The sequence below is a fragment of the Lepidochelys kempii genome, chromosome 1, assembly GCF_965140285.1.
Source record: "Lepidochelys kempii isolate rLepKem1 chromosome 1, rLepKem1.hap1, whole genome shotgun sequence".
Lineage (NCBI taxonomy): Eukaryota > Metazoa > Chordata > Testudines > Cheloniidae > Lepidochelys > Lepidochelys kempii.
This window is the reverse complement of record NC_136380.1, coordinates 187,530,942-187,549,964: the sequence shown is the minus strand read 5'-3', so window position 1 is coordinate 187,549,964 and position 19,023 is coordinate 187,530,942. Positions and strand designations below refer to the sequence as shown.

Below are 19,023 nucleotides of genomic sequence, written 5' to 3'. Positions count from 1 at the left end.
CACTCTTCCTCCTCCTCCTCCCCCCCCCGTTCTTGCCATGTAGCTGTGGATTGCCAGAAGGAATGGGGGATCTGCTCTGTCAAAGCCTGGCTTGCTCTAATCTATCTGGCTTTATGCCTCCATCTTCTTTATTCCTTCCCTACATTAATGCTGTCACTTTGTGGTAGTCTAGAGAGCGATCTGATCTTTTCTGGGGGTGGGGAGAAGGTTTCATTCACATAAACCAAGACCTAGAGATGTTATACTGGGGAAAGGAAGGACTCTTTGGGTCAACACTAGACCTAATAGGCAACAAGTCTGATTTGCCCATTCCTCTTTCCATATTTTACCACATCTAAACCTATTCCACTGATTGTCCTTGTTGCTGACATTTTCTTGTTTTCATGACTTTGTTTTTCACTTAAACCCATTGCTCTGTATTTTACTAGTAGTGATCAAAGTGTATTAATCTTCCTCCTCTTGTATATTAACCCTCTCAGTGTTTTGTGTAGTTCTGACCCCCTAAATGGTTTTTTAAGACTACATTTTTCCATGTAAGGGATCACTGGGGTTGTTCTTACTGTCATTTTAGTTGATCACTGAAATGGGTCACTGACTTTCTCTTTAAACCTTAAATGTGACTATCCTTCTGAGTGTTCTCTATTAAGGTCTGTAAGCAGTTATACTCTCTCCTTTGCCCCTGCCTAGCATGACAGTCTCCTTATATTAGTCTTTTCTCCTTGCACAGATTCCTTTGCTGTTCTGTGGGTTGGGGTGGAACCATTTGTTACTACCTTCCAGTAATATTACACAATTATTTAGGATAAATTGGAATATTTTTTTCCAGTAGAGTCTATAGTAATGGAATTTTGATAAGTAATGGAATTTTGGCCTACATTAGCACTTGGGGCAGAATACTAGGATGAATGCTTCTTCTGGAAAGAGTGATATGACAACCAGAAGGATCTGGCCACATATGCATTCTTCCTACCAAAGGTGCCCAGTGTAGGCCTCTGAGCTTCTAGGGGCCTGGATCTTCAGGACTAGTAATAGAATTTAAGACCAGAAGGGAACACCAGATCATCTAGTGTGACTTGTATCTCACGAGCCATTAACAGCACCTGCACACTAAACGAAATTACCAAAATTAGACCGAAGTATTACAGGTAACAGGAGACTAAACTATTATATGCTACAGGCAGAGAATAGGTACCAAGGCTCCTGCAGTGGCAGGGAATCCTACGAAATAACCCATACCCACATGCTATAGAGGAAAGGAAAAAACCCCAAGGTTGCTGCCAGTCTGACCTTGGTGGAAATTCCTTCCTGACCTCACCCATATGGTGATCAGTTAGACCTTGAACATGTGAGGAAGAATGAACAAGCCAGAGAAGCACCTGAAGAGAGAGAGAGAGAATGCTTGGTGCCACCTTAGAAGCCCTGGCTTACTTCATCCAATGTCCCATCCCCAGTCTCTGCTCCAGAAGATGATCAACCCTCCTCCTCCCGCAGTACATTGGGAGCAGGACAGATGGGAAAGAGGAATAATGGAAAAAGCTTTCTTAACCCCTGCAGGTGACTGGCTGCAGCCTTTTAGGAACATAAGATAGAAACCAGATGGGAACCCCCCAGCTGAACTTAAGAGATCCTAGCTTAAGGTGCTAGTGTGGCTACAGGACTTGTAGAATATTTGGGTTAAAAAGCTTTCACCAGGTCACTGTTAAGATGGCACAGGCGGCTGGAATCCAAGCTAGTATAAAATTTTTTTCCCCCTGAAAGTAGTACTATCAGTGCTAATCCAGTAAAACATCTGACTTCCTTTGCTAAGGGATATGTAGTGGGGTGGTCACCCTGCTCTGGCCCTGAAGGGGTTAAAACAGCCCTGGGAGAGCCAATAGTAAAAGCAGCCCTGGAGAGGGCTACAGCTGGGAAAAGGGATTAAGACCAGCTAGAGGAAGCTGGCTATGTAGCTGACCACAGGTGTGCTGGCTTAATCAGGGCTGGCCCTTATAAGAGGGCTGTGGGCCAGAAGCTGGAGTCTCACTCTAGCCCTGGAGTGGGAAGGGCTAGCTGCCTGATAGCGAGGTACCTTGAGCAGAGCAGAGCAGGGCTGGGGAAGGGCAAAGGGAGCTGGGGAGCTCTAGCCTGGTAAACCCCCTGGCTGCAGGCCTTGGTAAAGGCCCACGAAGGTACTGGGGCTGCAGAGGGGCAGCCTGGGGATAAGCAGAGGCAGCTGGTCCCAACTCCTTACCAATGATAAGTGGCCATTACACTGCAGTCTGCCCCAGTGAGCGGGGGTTAGATGACTGGCAGGAGCCACTGAGGCAAGGTGGGTTTAGAGGGTTGGGGGTTCCCCAGGGAGGGGAGACCCAGAGTGTGGGGGTACTGCTGGGGCAGAACCCCAGGGTAAAGGACACGGGAGTCCGGGAGGGACATGAATGCCAGCGGCAGGTGAGACACCGGCCTGCAGAGGGTGCTCCGAAGGCTGGAAAGAGCTAATTCCCAAGATGACCAGCAAAAGGCGCTGCACTGGTGAGTCTCGCTTCAATACAAAGTGATGGAGAACGTGGGCATAGGCGGTCCACCCCTGACAGTCCTTGCTCTGTCCTTTGTGTCGGACTATTGCCTGGATCAGAGACTTGAGCGACAAAGGGTGGAGAAAAAGGATGGACTATTTGGTTTAGTTATTTCACAGGATTTATTAACTTTTTCCACTCTTCTCCCCCCTCCCAGTTCTTGCCATGTAGCTGTGGATGTATCTTATTTGCCAGAAGGAATGGGGGATCTGCCCTGTCAAAGACGGGCTTGCTCTAATGGAGCCTGTGTGGAGAGCCTGTGTGGCCTGGCTTGCTGAGCAGCAAGCAAGACTGCTTCAGCTGCTGTGGTGGAGGGCACGTGGACCTCATTAGGGGCCTGGGGCTGGAGGCTGGTGCCAGGCCTAAAAACTGTTTCGCCTGTGGGCGACCGGGACACTACAGATGTGAGTGCCCCTACTGGGATGGAGCAAGGAGGCCCCACCCAGAAAACACAACCTCTGTGAGGTCAACAGGGGGGCTCCAAACTTGTTGGGCCTATGGGGAGCCTGGGCACAGGAAGAGGGAGTGCCCCTATGGAACTCATAGGGCCCAGGCTAGCCCTGATGTGGCCAAAGGAAGGCACTGGATGTGCTTCCTGTGCCACAAGGGGGGCCAGGTAAGATGGCCTTGCCCCCAGAGAAAGAGGGGGAGGCTGGAGGATCGGGCTGGGTCGAAAACTGCCCCAAAGGAGAGAGTGGTGAGGACCAGGGCCCTAGAAAGAAGAGGGTCTGGGGCAGAGGGGCCCCAGATCAAAAGGGGAATCCATGTGGGGGCGAGACTTCACTGCTACTTTTGTTTTCCGATCTGTAAGATGAGGTCCTATTTATGTAGCTCACAGATGTGATGTTTTAACTGTTTGCAAAATGCTTGACAGCACCTTTCATTTGAGGATCTAAGAACTGAAGAGTATGGGGTAAACATGTCAAAACAGAAACAGAACAGAATAACCGTGTTAGTTTTGCAGTTTAAGTTATGGTGTTTGAGGCAATGCTGTACCTTTGATCTTAAACTGCTATACATAATATCGTCAGTCTATTGCCCAAAACAATAAATAAATCCTAGCTGAGTCTTTCTTTAGTCATCTAGTTAATTGTCATGTTTTAGAGTCATGCTTCCCTCCCTAGAGACTATCTACCCAGCAAAACATACTCATTGGAGCTGTTTACAACATTGGTGTTTCCTGTCCAGTAACAAAAGTGGGAAGTACCAAACTCTAGTAAATTGTCACTGTTGGCCACAAGAGGGTGCCATAGACTTTAGTTTCTTGGGTTGATACATTTTCAAACTATTACCTAAAATAGATTGATTTTGACCTGTTATAAATCCAGCTTAGAAGAATGCTGGGTCTGGGGGTCGAATACGTAGAGTTCACTTCTCTAACACTTCAAATTCTGTATGCTCTTGTCCACCAAAAAAAGGCATTCTATTACAGCTATCTAATAAAAAACTCATTCTTTTGTTTTTGTCGTTAATTTATGTTGTGAAAGGTGCTGGATTAGCAGCCCTGAAAATTAAAAGTTTTAAATTCACACTTGTCTAGCAAGAGGTGGTGGCATCACAGATTTTCCCACACCTGTCTCAACTTTCTCCAGGAGAAACCACCGCCAGTGGTTGACAGGTTTCCTTGTTCATTCAGTCCTTAGCACTTCTGCTGAATGGAGACAAACGCTGCTGACTGCCGTGGTGGTTTTGTCATGTGGACACTTGTCCACTAGCAAATGGACTGAGATATGTAAATCTCTTTTCCTAATGGTCAAATAGCCACTGGATAATTAACCTTTTTGTTTGCTGTGTATCTGGACCAGATTTGAACAAGTAGTCTAGAGTGTTATGAGCGGCTTGTGGTCAATCAGAGCAGGAGTCAGAAGTCAGGCTGAATCAGGTACCAGAAAGTCAGAGTCCAAGACAGGCCAGAGAGCAAACCAGTAATCAGTTGTCAGTAGGCACGAAGCATCTGGTTACTGGAGGTCAGAGCCTGAGATAGGCCTGGGAATAAACCAAGAGTCCGGCAGGTCAGAAACCAGAGTCTGGGATCTCTCTCTGAAATCGCAGGCAGTCTGTATTGTTGCTCAAACAACTCTCTGGCATAGCTTCTGGCTTAAGTCCCAGTCCCAGCCAATCAGTGGGCTGCAAGGAGCTGCCACTCAGGTCCTGCTAGGCAGTACTTCCTGCTGGGCCCAGCCTCGCATGGTCCTCCCGTGGGAGCCTAGCCTACGCCTCCTGTGGTGATGTGGAGGAGTCAGCACCCAGAACTCCCATGGTTCCAGGCTTTAGCTGTGCAGGCTCTTACACAGAGGAACAGTATTCAAGGAGATAGACCATTCAGCACTTGAAATATTACTGAGACCTTGTTAGACTGGACGACTTCTTGTTTTATGTTCCATCATGGCTGAGAAGCTCAATTCATCAGTTTCTAAGGTTAAACTCTTGGAGTTGGTCCAAAGGCTTCTCCAAAACAAGAACTTGTTTCAGGTCAGTATAATAGGTAGTTGGTATCACTTGGGTTTTTGATGGGATGAAGGCATGTAGGTAGTAAGAGACCAGAGAAGTGATAATTCGCTGTCATTGGAGGCTGGTTTATTTAATTTTTAACGCAAAGGGCCTAGTTGCTGTGATGATGATTAACCTGCAAACCAATAAAAGTAATGTATTTGAAAATGTTTGTTTTAAAAATTCTCCCTGTTGCTAATCCTACATTTAGAGAGCCCCAGTCATCCCCCCAGTTACCCACTAGATTCTAACTCTCATTATCAGCCTTGTGCATATAATCTTTCCAGTTTAAGTAGAATGGATGAGACTCTCTGGAACTTCCCAGTGAAGCTTCTTAAGCAACTGCTGAGTGAGAGGAGGTTGTCCCTCAAAAATGTTGCCTGGGGGGTAGAAAGGAACTAGATGTTAGGACAGGGGTTCTCAGGACAAATTTTTTGGTGGCCTTAGAGTGCGGCCACCAACTCTTGCTGGTTGCCGCTCTCTCACTTTTTCCTAAAACACTTAATTAGCTTTAGGAAAAACAAATAAATATGCACATTTACACGTCCAAATCATTGTAATTTATTTATTGCTAGCTAGTAAGTCTGTTGTCAAAAGTGATATTAACAAACATACTAGTATCATTTTTCACAGCAGACTTACTCAGCCCTGCCAAGCCTGGGGACAAATTAAGCCCTGGATGGGGGACTAGGGGCAGCATCGGGGGGGCTAGAGCCTGAAGCCCCGCCACTGCAGCCTGTTGCTGTACAGGCAGAGCCCGGGACTGGAGCCCGAAGCCCCATGGCCAAAGCCTGCCACCCCTCTAGCCCAGGGCTGAACCCCAGAGTCTGAGCCCTACTGCCCTCTGGGAATGTAGAGAGCTCACTGGGTGCCTGCTCCTCCAGTGTTGTGCCCCAGGTGTCTCCAAAGGGGGGCAAGGCCCAACCCCTGCTGGTGGCCCCAGCAACTAACACAAAGGCAAGGCATCCAGGAACAATGGGGGGGGAGGGGCTGCTACTTTGCCCCTCCTACCCCAACCCAGGAGGCTGTGGCTGCAAGAAAAGTCCCTGCTGGCCACATGCAGCCATGGTGGTCGCATTTGAGAGAGGCTGTGTTAGGACTGCTTGATTTCATTTGTGGTTCTGCCTCTGACTTGCTTTGTGACCTTAACCTCTCTGTCCTTCACATGCTCTGTCTGTAAAATGTAGATAATACCTAACTCACAGGCCCCTTGTGAGACTAATGCTTGTAAAGCAGCTCAACATCTCTAACTGAAAGATTTATTATTATTTTTTAAGTCTAACTAATAGGACCTGTTCTGACTACCACAAAAACATGGTAAGCTGACAAAGCCCAATAGAGGAGTGTATAAGTTTGGGTCTTTGCCCATGATCCCCATTAAAGATCACTTCATCCAGTGCTACAGTCTAGCTACCTGTAGGCCAAAATGCAGCCTTTGTTTAGACAAGAAATAGAGAGATGATTCTATTAAAACTTCAGTGGCAATTTTAGTGTGCAATATGGTTTATGCCTCTTGGCATTTAGTCAAGACCAAGTTACATAATCAACTACTAATTGGTGCCTTGATTAAAAAAAAAAACAAAACCCACTCATTTTAATGTTTTAGCCCTGCAACTAATTATGTGGAAAAGCTCCTAAAAGAAAAAGTGAGAGAAACAAGGAAGAGAACCTGAAATGGAGAAATGCCTCACAGATCACAGTAGTGTCAAGGTGTTCACCATGACTTTAGATCATAAGCCAAACTAATGCATAATAGCTAGTGAGGTCTATATAAATGTGGGAATAAAGTACTGAAGTTGGTTCATATTTGTAGTCAACACATTGGGAGTGTGTGCTTTGAAAAGAATTATGGAGTTTTCCTACATCTAGCCCAAGGGACTGTAAACCTGTGAAACTTGTGCCAGCAAAATAGGCTATAACAGAAATCAAAGTGGAATTAACAGGTCAAATCATTAATGACCAGTGGGATTGCTTATTTCCCTTTCTGTAGGTTAATGTGATTTGCCTACATATTACATTCTCTCATAATCAATTAGATTCTCCAGAGAATTGTGGTCTGAACAGATTGTTGATGGTTTTAGAACCAGCTGCTGCTTTTCAATGTCAGGCATCTTGAAAGTGACACTATAGTGCTTGTTCAACAGGCTGAGAACTGGTGCATGTTCATAGGGGCCCCACATTAATGTTCTTCTAATGTCTTTAGATATATTTCTAACACGTTAATCAGGCTGAACATTTAAAAACAAAGCAGAAACAGATGACTGCAAATCACAAGAAACTAAGCAGTGAATGGGAGTTTTCTGGTATAATACACAGATGCCTGTTTATTTCCCATGGGACATGTACATTCACGGACATGTTTATCTCCTGTGTTATACAGGTGTCTGTTTTCTTCTATTCTACAGTAGCCTGTCACTTTAGATGTGGCAGGGCTTCTGTTTACACTCTGCAGCTGCAAGGGATACTGGCAGCTGAGTGGCAGGCCTTAGGAAAGCAATATTTTCACTCCCCGAGGGGACCAGCTGTAGTAAGACAAACTCCTCTTCACTGTCTGTTGGGAGCATCTGAAGCAAGAGCAGAAGCCAGGAATTCCTCCTTATACTTTTCCTTACAGGGTATTGGCAAATGTGCAGAGGGGGAGGAGATAATCCCCTTGGAATGCAACAATTAATACTTGTGCAATCATTGCTCCATTTCAAGGGGATTAGCACATAGAGGCAATTAGAGCAGAGTGAAGCTTCACTATAAATTCCAATGCACTAAAATGCAGAGGCGCAGTATAGGACTGCCTCTAGATCAGGCGTTCTCAGGACAAATTTTTTGGTGGCCTCAGAGTGCGGCCACCAACTCTTGCTGGTTACCGCTCTGACACTTACTTAATTAGCTTTAGGAAGAACAAATAAATATGCACATACACACATCCAAATCATTGTAATTTATTTATTGCTAGCTAGTAAGTCTGCTGTGAAAAGTGATATTAACAAACATACCATTATCACTTTTCACAGCAGACTTACTCAGCCCTGCCAAGCCTGGGGACAAATTAAGCCCTGGATGGGGGACTAGGGGCAGCATCGGGGGGGCTAGAGCCTGAAGCCCCGCCACTGCAGCCTGTTGCTGTACAGGCAGAGCCCGGGACTGGAGCCCGAAGGACCACGGCCAGAGCCTGCTACCCCAGGGCTGAACTCCATAGCATGAGCCCCACCGTCCCTGGGAAGGTTGGGGACTCACCGTCTGCCTGCTTCTCCAGCATTGTGCCCCACGTGTCTCCAGAGGGGGCAGGGCCCAACCCCTTCTGGCAGCCCCAGCAACCAACACCAAGGCAAGGCATCCAGGAGCAACAGGGACGGGGAGAGGCCTCTACTTTACCCCCAGTTCCTCCAGCCCAGGAGGCTGTGGCTGCATTTGAGAAACGCTGCTCTAGACTACGTTTTGTCAATATTAAGTCACTAGCTTGCATACTTTAAACAGTGATATGCACACTTCTCTTTTCTTTGCAGTGTCTTGTGCATGAATGGCAGGTCCAGCTGTGGGCTACAGCCTGCTCACCATACAGAACTACTACTGTCTATTCAGTATCCATTATCTTTGTGTGAGCATCTCCAAAAATTATTGTAAGAGCTTGGTGTTGAATTAGTTTTTGGGGACTACAATACTACCATTTATTGCTGAAAATAGGCCAGGCTCTACAGACATTGACTTTCTCCAATGTCTTCCAGATCCTCTAACAGGTGACAGAGGTATTAAGTTTGTCTGCAAATACTAACTGTACTAGGTAGGATCAGGAGAATCAGATCTGCTGATAACAGATCTGCCCTTAATCCCAGCAGTCTGTGGTGATGATTATGGGTAGGGTCTCTGGGTAGCAGTGCATGAGCCAGAGGGCAGTGTGTCATTATTTTTATCCCCAGTTTGACTGTGGAGCAGGTTCATTTTTAGTTTTCATTTATTTCCTGTTTAAACTCCAAACCCTGCTGCTTCTTTATACCTCAGGCAAGCACACCCAGCAAGAATGAAAACAGGCTGCCTTTGGGGATGAATTAGCCTCCTGCATCAGAGAAGCTTGTGCTAGGCCTGCCTGTGGCCAGAGAGAGAGAGATTGGCATATTGACACAGCGTCTGGTGAACGTATGCTTTGTGTACTCTAGGAAATTTACCAATCATAGACAACAGGTGCCAGAAGCAGGTGCAGCTTAACCACGCTGAGCACTGTTGAAATAGAAGTGTACAGTATACCAAACTCTTCAGTACAGGTCCAGAAACCATGATTAAACCCATCTCCCTCTGCCAATAATGGGTAATTTCCCCAATAAACATGGTGCTAGACATATAGTCAAGGTAGCTAAAAGCCTCTCTTAACTCTTCAGAGAAGGTCTGCTGTCTCCACTGTGGACTTGACTCACTATAAAGTTGCAAGATTTGACAACATTGCATTGATGAGCATTTTGTCCAGTTTTGTTATAAATATTCCGAGAAATGGAGTTCCCCACCACTTCCTGGTGGAGACTCTGCCATAACTTAATAGATCTCCTTGTTACGAAGGTTTTTTTACGTATTCAAACTAAAATTTCCCTTTCTTAATTTCATCTCATAATTCTTAGTTACCTCCTTTTGTACCAGCCTAAATAATTCTGGTCCTTTTATCGGCCTGTTGCTGCTCAAGTCAGTGGTAAAAAATCTTATCGGGGAATTTTGGGGAGATGTGTGGTCTGACCACCCTCTGGCTCCCATTGCTGTTCCTTTGGTCCCTTTAAAAATTCTGGGGCCTCATGTCCCAGAGTGCTCTGGACTCCTAGGTTTTATTCCCAGCTCTGCCTGCCTTGGCAAGCTAATTTCTCCATCTACATACTGGGCGTAATAATGCTTAGCTGCTGCATCAGGCATGTTTCTGAGACTAATTTAATTCTTTGAGCTCCTCAAGTGAAAACACTGTGGAATGGCTCAGTATTATTAACACTGTCAGCCGACAACAGCTAGCCAACTGACTAAGAGAAGAGGCCAGGAGAATGAAATCTACCAAGTTACTGTTCACTTGAAATAACTCTTCTGTTACTGCCTATATAGTTTGCTAAGTTGGAACTGGGCTACTAAAAGGTGCCTCGGTAGTCTCCCATTTGAGCCTTTTATTTTGAATTGTATATTAAGTGCTGGTTGAAGGTGTTAGATTGAAAGCCCCAAGGAGTCCTATTAATTCCCAGAGCATAACTGTTCTGGTAGAAGCAGGGCAAACATCCCCGACTGCATCCTGCTAGTGTGTCTCAACGGCGTCACGGAGGGACCGCTTCTAGGGATGAGAGGGTTGTTCAGTCTGCTGGCCCACTCAGGCCTTTAGTGAGAGGAGATGTAGCGTATGTAGCTCGGACACTGCAATGCCATTTGTTTTAAAGGTACTACGCCTTTACATTTTCTAAGAACTCTCCCTCTGTGCGGAGGTCAGCAGCCATTTTATTCTGAGTTGTGGCAGCCTGTCCAGGGGGCGCCGACTGAGTCTCTGCGGGAGAGTGCACGCTGTGCGTCTCCTCCCCTAAAGGCTGCAGCAACTCTGAGAACAAAATGGCAGCTGAACTCTGAGGCGAGAGAGGCAGTTCTTAGCTATGTAAAGGAAGGGGCAGCACCTTTAAAACAAAAGGCATCGCAGTTTCCCAGCTACCTACACCCAACAGGGGCCTGTTAGTTCCAAATTTCATGGTGCTTTCCTGTCATGTGGACGCTTGTCTACAGGGAACAAAATTGAGACCAACTCCTTTTACGCAGGCCACCGAGTAGCCGAAAGAGGATAACAAGTTGTGGTCACTGGTGGCCGGTTCTGGATTTAAATCAGTGACCCAAGATGAAAAGCTCCGCCAATCCCCTGAGCCATGTAGCTGTCCGAGGATGAGCGTGGTATGCCCTGAGTTGTGTTTTCACCTCTGTTTCTGATTTACTGTACTATGCGTGCCCTGCGTACTTTATAGGCTTCTTGTAGAAGTTCAGCTGCTGCTGATTTAGAATTTCTGAGGCTCTATCAGAAAAACTAATAAAAGAGGGGAAAAAAAGAGAACCCCAATCATCAATACCAAGAATATGAAACCAAACCTCTAAAGCTTCCTGGTTGTGAAGCAAAAGAAGGAGTGTGTGTTTCAACCACACTGCCGGCAGGTGGACTCTGAAAGATCTTATAGACCTCGCACTTCCTGTGGAGACAGCCAGAAGAACAAAGCCAGTGGAGGTGCCTTTTCTCCTCACCATCCCACTATCTGTTAACTCGCAGCCTCCAGCCCCTCAGTGCAATCCGGGGGAGCAAGATGAAGTGGAAGGGGATTGTTATCTCTGCTGTCCTGCAGGCACAGCTCCCAATTACAGGTATGGCCAGCTTTTCATATTACAAGGAACTATTTTAAAACCTTTTTGAGGTGGGGACAAAACACAACGTTTCTGTCGGATCCCCGCCCTTCTGGTAGCAGGAGGGCATCTGCGTGTGAACCTCTAGCATGTCTGTCCTCCTAATTATGACTAGTTATGCACTAGTTCAGAACCGGCAGCTGCAGGACTTGCTGAAAATGAAGTCTTTGCTATAAAGAAATCCTTTGGAAGGTGGGGAGCGGCAAATGAGGCAGCAGCTACCTACCATTGATGAGGCCTGCCTTTGTTGTGTCACAGTAAAAGATATGGCAGCTGAATAACATCTTGTAATTAAATGGGGTTTCTAACCCTCCCCCCAACAGTTCTCTCTCTGGGATTTAAAAAATGAGAAGTTGATATGCTGAGTGCAACCACCTTCAATATGCTGCCCAAGAGATACCTTTAATTTAGCTGGATAGAGTAAGCACTGTGTTGATCTTTAGTGGCATGTTCAGTCCTTGGTTTCCAATAAACGTCACACCCTAGCAGCTCAGAAGCTGCTGTTGAGGGATTAGAGGAAGGGTAAAAAGGCTATGATTCCCCCCATCTTCTTCTATACCTGTACATTTGCTTTCAGCAGATGTAACTAATCAAAATGAATGAAGTTTCCTTACCTTATGTGTGTGTTTGGTGGGTGTTTATAAAACGACTCCACTCAGGCAGACAGTGGAGTGGGTTTAACATGCAAACATGCACGATTTAAGTTAATTTGGGGGAAGATGGGTGTAATTTTAATAATCCGTAAAATCAAGGAAAACTAGATCAATTTAATTTGCATCTAGAGAAGGGACAGGAAAAGGCCTGAATTTGAATAAGTCAGCAAACATGAAAGACAGTGAGGCCACCTTCAAGTGTATGTAGAAAACCCATATGAAGAGTTTCATCGTTTTCTCTAGTCAACGTACACAACCAATGCACCATAAACAGCGCTTTTACATGAAGTGTTTTGGGGACCTCAATAAACTTTCAAATAAACAAGGTTTTTGGTGATTAGGGAAATGACCCAAAGCATTCACTGCTGCTCTGCAACATAATCATGTTCTAGTTAACCTGTGTACCATATATTTCAATAGGATTTTAAACTAGATTTGCATTCTCTGCAGTAAGTACTCACAGCTACATTTATGTTAATATATAACAATAATATATCCATTTGGGATATTAATGTGTTTCTACATACATTGAGCTGTGTGTGCACATGCAGAAGTATAAGATGTGTACCAAAAGTAGGAAAAGCATTTTTCTGTCCTCTTAGAATATTTTCAAAATGCACAAAGGCCTAGGATGTCTGAAGGAAAGGTGATTGTACTTATAAGCACGTAAAGATTTAGAAACTACTTAGGGTCAACATTTGTTTCTCTGATCCTTCTTCTTTCATTCTTTTATAAAACATCAGTATCTAGCATGCTACAGGTTCTTGCTCTTTTGTTCTTTTTTTAGCAGAAAGGCCATACTGAAAAAACAGAGCAATTTAATCAAATATCCTAATTACTAAAGTATCAACTTTATTAAGGTCTCTCTGTTCACACACCTTGGGGATAACCACGCTCACAGGAAGAGACTATTTAGCTATGACACACCCTGGACCAAATTTTGCTCTATGTACAATTCCTGTTGATTTAAATGGAGATGGTTGTGTATGTATCTGAAGGCAGAAGTTCTGGCTGGGTAGTTGCAATATTATGAAGACCTTTTCACATTTTGGATTGAATGTAGGGTAAGAGGATGATAGTGCAGATTCCATGGAATAATTCAAATGGTATATAGGTACACTAACAAAGATGTGAGCTCTTCACTATTAATTTAGTCTAAACTATTGCCAGGCAGATGAATTTTTGGGGTTAAAACTAAGAACCCTGAATCCGGGACCTTCCGTTATTTAGAGTAAATAGGAGCCTTCTTAAAACAAAGTATATTTTTATTTTTCACAGAACATGTTTGCTTTAAGCAGACCGTCACTAAGTGGAATTGTAGATGGCACTTTACAATTCATGCATACTATGGCGCTCAGGATTTTCAGTCTTCTTCTCTATAGGAGTCTGCTTGTTTTGTAGTTAGTCCACCAAAAGGTGCTGGCCCCAGGAATGGTAGCTGGAGAGCAACCATGCATTTTCTTTTTGCTCTCAACAGTGTTGAGCCAAATACATCAAGCACCAGAAACTTTTTTTAAGAGTAGTTCAAGCTATGGACTAAAGCCGCAAAATTCTGATTTAGCCATCAACCCCAGCCCACAAATTTGAGGATGTTCTGAGTTGGGGTTTGACCAATAAAGCGAGAGGAGCTGCTGGAGAAATTCAGATCCACGTTTGGATTTTGGAATGCTTCCCCTTTCCATAGTTCAGCAGGATTGGATCTAGAGGTCTGATTCAGGCCTTCCTATAAATATTTCACTAGAAGGAGTTTATAAAAGAAAATAAATATGTTCTGAGTCTCTGAGCAGAGTGATTTTGTTTATCACGCTGTACTCTGCTGTTTAGGGAAATTCTGTTAAAAGACCTTTCTTCTGTCTGTCCTTCAAGAACCGCCCCCAAAACAAAAAAAAACCCTAAAAGCCCTGCAATATGCTGCAGTGATGGACACAAACCATTGCAGTTTCCAATAGCAATATGGCCGTGTTGGGGCAGTACTGCCTTTTTTTTCTGGGGGGGAAATCAGCTTAATATAAGAGCCATATGAAGACATGCAACAGGGTCCTAAAAGGGACAAATTCTCACGAATTCTCAAAATCTGCTGTTGAATTGAACCCCGCACTGGATTATTCGTGTTGGCTGTAGGGAAGCTAGAAACGTCCACCGTGGAAAGACATCACTCACACCGTGGAAAGACATCACTCACACATTTAGCTGCCCTATGCAACCGCTCCTTTTACCCATAGGGTAGCGTGCAACTCAGGAACGATTTGCTAATCACCACATGGGTAACAGGAAGAAATGGGCAGTGTTGTGTGTTAAGGGTTCATTTGTTCGTTCCTTCCTTAAAATAAGTTATTTAGAAGATCTACACTTTAAAAAACAGAAAAAAAATTTCTTGTTTACAAATACATCCTGGATACTTCAAACAAATGTAAAGAGAATATTTTTAGGTGCCACCCTCCATATCATCTACACTGTCCTTGCTGTATTCTTGGCACTAATGCAAAAATCTACCAGGGACTTAATTTAATAATAATTGTGCTTCTTTCTACTCACAATGATTCATTAATAATTCATGATAAATACTCAGAAATGGGACGTTTGCGCATCAGACAAAATGTAGGCAAATATAGCCCTTCTTTATAATGGGCTATTTATTAAGCTCCTACAGTGCTAAATTCAGTTTCTTTAGCGATCATTATATGTCATATCGTAAGCGCTCTCTTAAAACAATACCATCTTAAATTCTTAATGAGTGAGGTAACAGGTTAATGATTCACTCCATCTGACTCCCCCCCATGCAATAGGGAGTGTACTTAAAATGGAAGGAGCCATTTGAAAATGTATAACTATATTTCCAGTACAAGTCTAGCCTTGTTATACTGTTGGACTATGTAGATAAATTGAAGAAATCGGGTAGGTTGCTAATAACGGATGCAAATTCATACAACATGTAGTTTAGATACCCATTATTTGTGGAATCCATGCACACTGTTAAATTATGATTTTGAAATACAAAATATCAAACAAAAAAAAGTTTTAGATCTCACAAAATAACATCCCCCCCCCAAATCTTTTAAATTCTAATTAACTCCATGTTTATAGCAGTAAGAATTTTAAAGTCCTTATCATTATATAACTATAGCCAAGACAACACCCCTGGCCACCATCTAGAACTTTAAAATGTGTCTGTGAAGGAACAGATGGGGGCCTGTTAAATAACAGATATGGTACATTTGCTCATTTAGGAAGGCATGGGCAGAAGACACAGCATTGAAAAAAAAAACACCCCGAGAAAATGTCAGGCCTGCCAAAAGCATCTCCTCTGTCTGTCTGTGTTGAAAATATTTCCGTGTCATATGTATATAACTTGGATCAAAACCTACATTAAAATGTTGTTACTCCTTTTATTTTCTTGCTAAGAAAGTGTCTCTACTTACTGAATCTTGGAGAAATTGGGCTTTACAACCTTTTTTTTGATGTGCAATAATGTTACCTGATGTTTGGAGACTAGCTCTGACTGTAGATCTGTTAACAACATTTATTTCTCTTTCTTTAAAAAAGTATGTGTAATCTGTATCCCTTAGGAATGAGGTTTAGAATCAAATTTTTCAAAGAAGGGGATAAAAGCTTTGCTATGTGAAATCCCACATTGCCATGCACAGGTGATTAGTATTCACATATACAAACCAGATAACTGCATACATATGAGTAGTTGAGTTTGCAGTTCCTCAATTTGCACATGCAAATACTTGTTCGCCGAAAACTGGGAAGAAAATGGGTGTGTGAATGTTTAGCTGTGTGCAACTGGTGTGTGAGCACTTGTGTGTGTGCAAGGGGTAAATGGAAGTGTTTGTGGGTGCACCATTTGCTCCCTCCTTTGACAATTTAGCCATTAAAAACAGAGAAGAAAGACCATACCTAGCCATGCTCTTTCCCCAACCCTTAAACACGCACACCCGTCAGTGCGTGTACAAGTTTTGTTCAAAGGCGTGGAAGCTGAATTTTAATTTTAAATATATGTTTCAAATATTTAAAAAACCAAAATTGCTAGAAACCACCCACTGCAATTTGAAAGCCCTCTCTGCTTTTTGTTTGTGATCATTCCTTATAAGATTAGTTAGTTAGTCTACTGAATTGGAAATGACCACAGTCAACTTGGAGAGAAAAAGAATCCTAAACCAAAGGAAAAGACAAAATGAAAAAGCTGGTACACGGCCACTTTCTGCACCACTGTTGTTATTCTGTAACATGGCTGAAAGCAGGTTCCTGAGCCAATTCAAATATTATTGTGTACAACATACAGCCTACATGTTGTTATTTTGACATAATCACAGTGAAATAATACTTGCACATCTCCATCTGTCTCCTGATGCTTTCTGAAGAAAATAGTACTGACTGATTTGTGAAATTTCTGAGTGAAGGAGAAGTCACCCGAATAACGTTATGCTCTTTGGAAGCACAAATACTACAGTATAAGAACTTAGAAGTGGTGGAGGAAGGGACTGTAATATTACCAAGCAACTGATATAATACAAGGCACGGTAGAACAGAATGGGAGTGCGTAGGGGGTAGCAGTGTTACCAACTCTCATGTTTTTTTTCTCAAGTCTTGCAATATTTGGTGATTTTCTTAAAGCCCCAACTCCTGGAATCATGGGATTAGGTGTGAATCTCAGCTTCCATTAAAAATAAAAGTTTTCAGCCCTCAGGACTGCAATTCAAAGTCAGACAATGTGAACCAGAAAGGCTCAAAAACCAGAAAGCAAATTTCCTCCCTGAATTTTTTTTTAAATCTCATGATTTTGAGGGGACCTGATCATGATTTTTGAACAGTATGGATTGGCAATATTGAAAATTCATTCTTTGACCGGAAAGCTATTGAACTTTTAGAGCAGGAGAACAGATAGTTTAGCGCATCTGGGGGTGCGAGATGCCCTTTCTGGGGGTGCGAGACATGCCAGATTTTTTTAGAAGGTAAATCATCGAAAACACAAATTAAGTACCGGCACATAAATACAACTACTTTGTTTCATCAAACCTATGTATTTATTTAAAAATGTATAATGTTAACTATTACTGTAATATACAAACAAAAATATATCTAGGTTTAAAGAACTGACCTATTTCAATGATTTTTGATAAGGAGTGCAAGAACATTTTTTGAGAACCAAAGGGGTGCAGGCTGCAGTAAAGGTTAAGAACCACTGGTATAGAGGGAGTGGGGATATCCACAGTTTCTTCCAGTGCAAATAAATCTCTGGAGCCTGTACATTAAGACACACAGCTCTTAAATGAGAGCTGGAAAATGGCTACTCTCAGTAACCTGCTCCGAGTTTTAGAAAGACACCCAAAAAGCCTACTCTGATGAGAGAGTGACAAAGGATTTAATACCAGGACAGTGTCTTATGCCAACATTACCAGGGCAAAATCTCTTGCCAGTGTCTTCATTCTGTGTTTGCCCCCCAACTGTGAGTAGTGAAAACAAGCAGACAAAACCACCTTTATTTAAAAAAAACCCCAAAACCTGACCCTACGCTGGTCTACAAGGACTGGACCCAAACACTGCACTAATGGTATTTTAAGCCTTAGTGTTTTGGTAACTTCGGGGTAGAATATTGATATATTTTTTAAAAAAGTGACTATACAGCAAAACTGGGTGAATATTGCATGCTTTTAAAAATGGATAGTCATTCAGATTTTGTAATGAATTTGCTCTAGCCATACACATGCCCCTTTTGTGTTCACTTCTGATCAACATTAGAGTGGTGGAGTTTTATTTGTATAAATGCAGCAACCAAACTTTAAATCCACTTGGACAAACATTCATTTCACAGTCCCACCAATGCTTGCCCACCAACCAGTCATGGATCAGAAACAAATGTATTTGGCTTAGATGATAAATCCCAATTAAACGACACAGCTCGGCTGTCGTGTATTGAAGACTAGCAGTAAGATGTTTGCGATCAATCAATCCATACAGTTAAAACAATGTTTTTAAAAAAACAAAAAACAAAACAACCTCGGGGAAACTCTGATCCGCTGCAAACATTCCACAAGCGGAAAGCTAAATTAATGAAGTATAATGGTTCACTAAATTAGACGCACATTTTTTTCAGCATAGATTGGACCTTATTTTTTAAAACCTCAGTCATATAATATTTCTCTCCCCCTTCTCCCATCCTTTGGGACAAGTTTCTTAATGAGATGGATCACATTTCTGATCTACATTCTGATCCACATGGGTGGATCCCTATGCCTGTGTGGAGACCTGTTGAACTTGGCCTATGTGGATTGGACAGTACGTTGGGAGCCTAAAGTCATGGTATTTGTACTGTGCATACGCTCATCTTGGAGAGAAGTATTTTAGCAGATAATCCTCAGAGGACTTTGCTATTGATTTTATGTGGAAGGTGCTTAGATAATATGGTGATAGGCAGCAATTGAAAACCATAAAATTGGTAGAGTTGGAGAGAGAGAGATTACTTTCATACCAAAAAGAAAAGGAGGACTTGTGGCACCTTAGAGACTAACACATGCCACAAGTCTTCCTTTTCTTTTTGCGGATACAGCCTAACATGGCTGCTACTCTGAAACCTTTCATACCAAAGATTTCCATTTTGGATTTTATTTTTGTTTTGATTAGTATTACCCACCATCAATCCAAGAATGTAGCTTTTGTGCGGCAATAAATGTATGCCATCATATCTAAGTCTCTCTCTTTTCGGGGTTTTAAAATTCAGCTGTAAATATTTGCTGTGAGCTGCAACCTGCAGTATATAATTTCAACCCAGGAATCCAATGTATTTAGTCCTTTAAAAGATGTCATACAAACCATCCAGCTATTTTTGAGTTATAATCGTCAAAACAAAATTAGGTTCTATGACTAGAGAGCTTTAGTCACCAATGTTATCAGGCTGGTATCTTTCACTAACACACAATTCACTGAAAATGCTTAAACAGTGA

The 19,023-nt window shown here is 43.0% G+C and overlaps 1 protein-coding gene across 2 annotated transcripts in view; it reads left to right on the top strand.

Moving 5' to 3' along the window:
* Positions 1–44: 44 nt before the first annotated feature.
* CD247 (CD247 molecule) overlaps positions 45–19,023 on the top strand; it is a 98,819-nt gene continuing 79,840 nt past the window's right edge. For both annotated transcript variants that reach the window (XM_073304902.2, XM_073304892.2), the window contains exon 1: positions 45–11,387. In XM_073304902.2, coding sequence (XP_073161003.1) covers positions 11,330–11,387 — 58 coding nt within the window. In that variant the 5' untranslated portion in view covers positions 45–11,329. The remainder of the gene's footprint in view (positions 11,388–19,023) is intronic.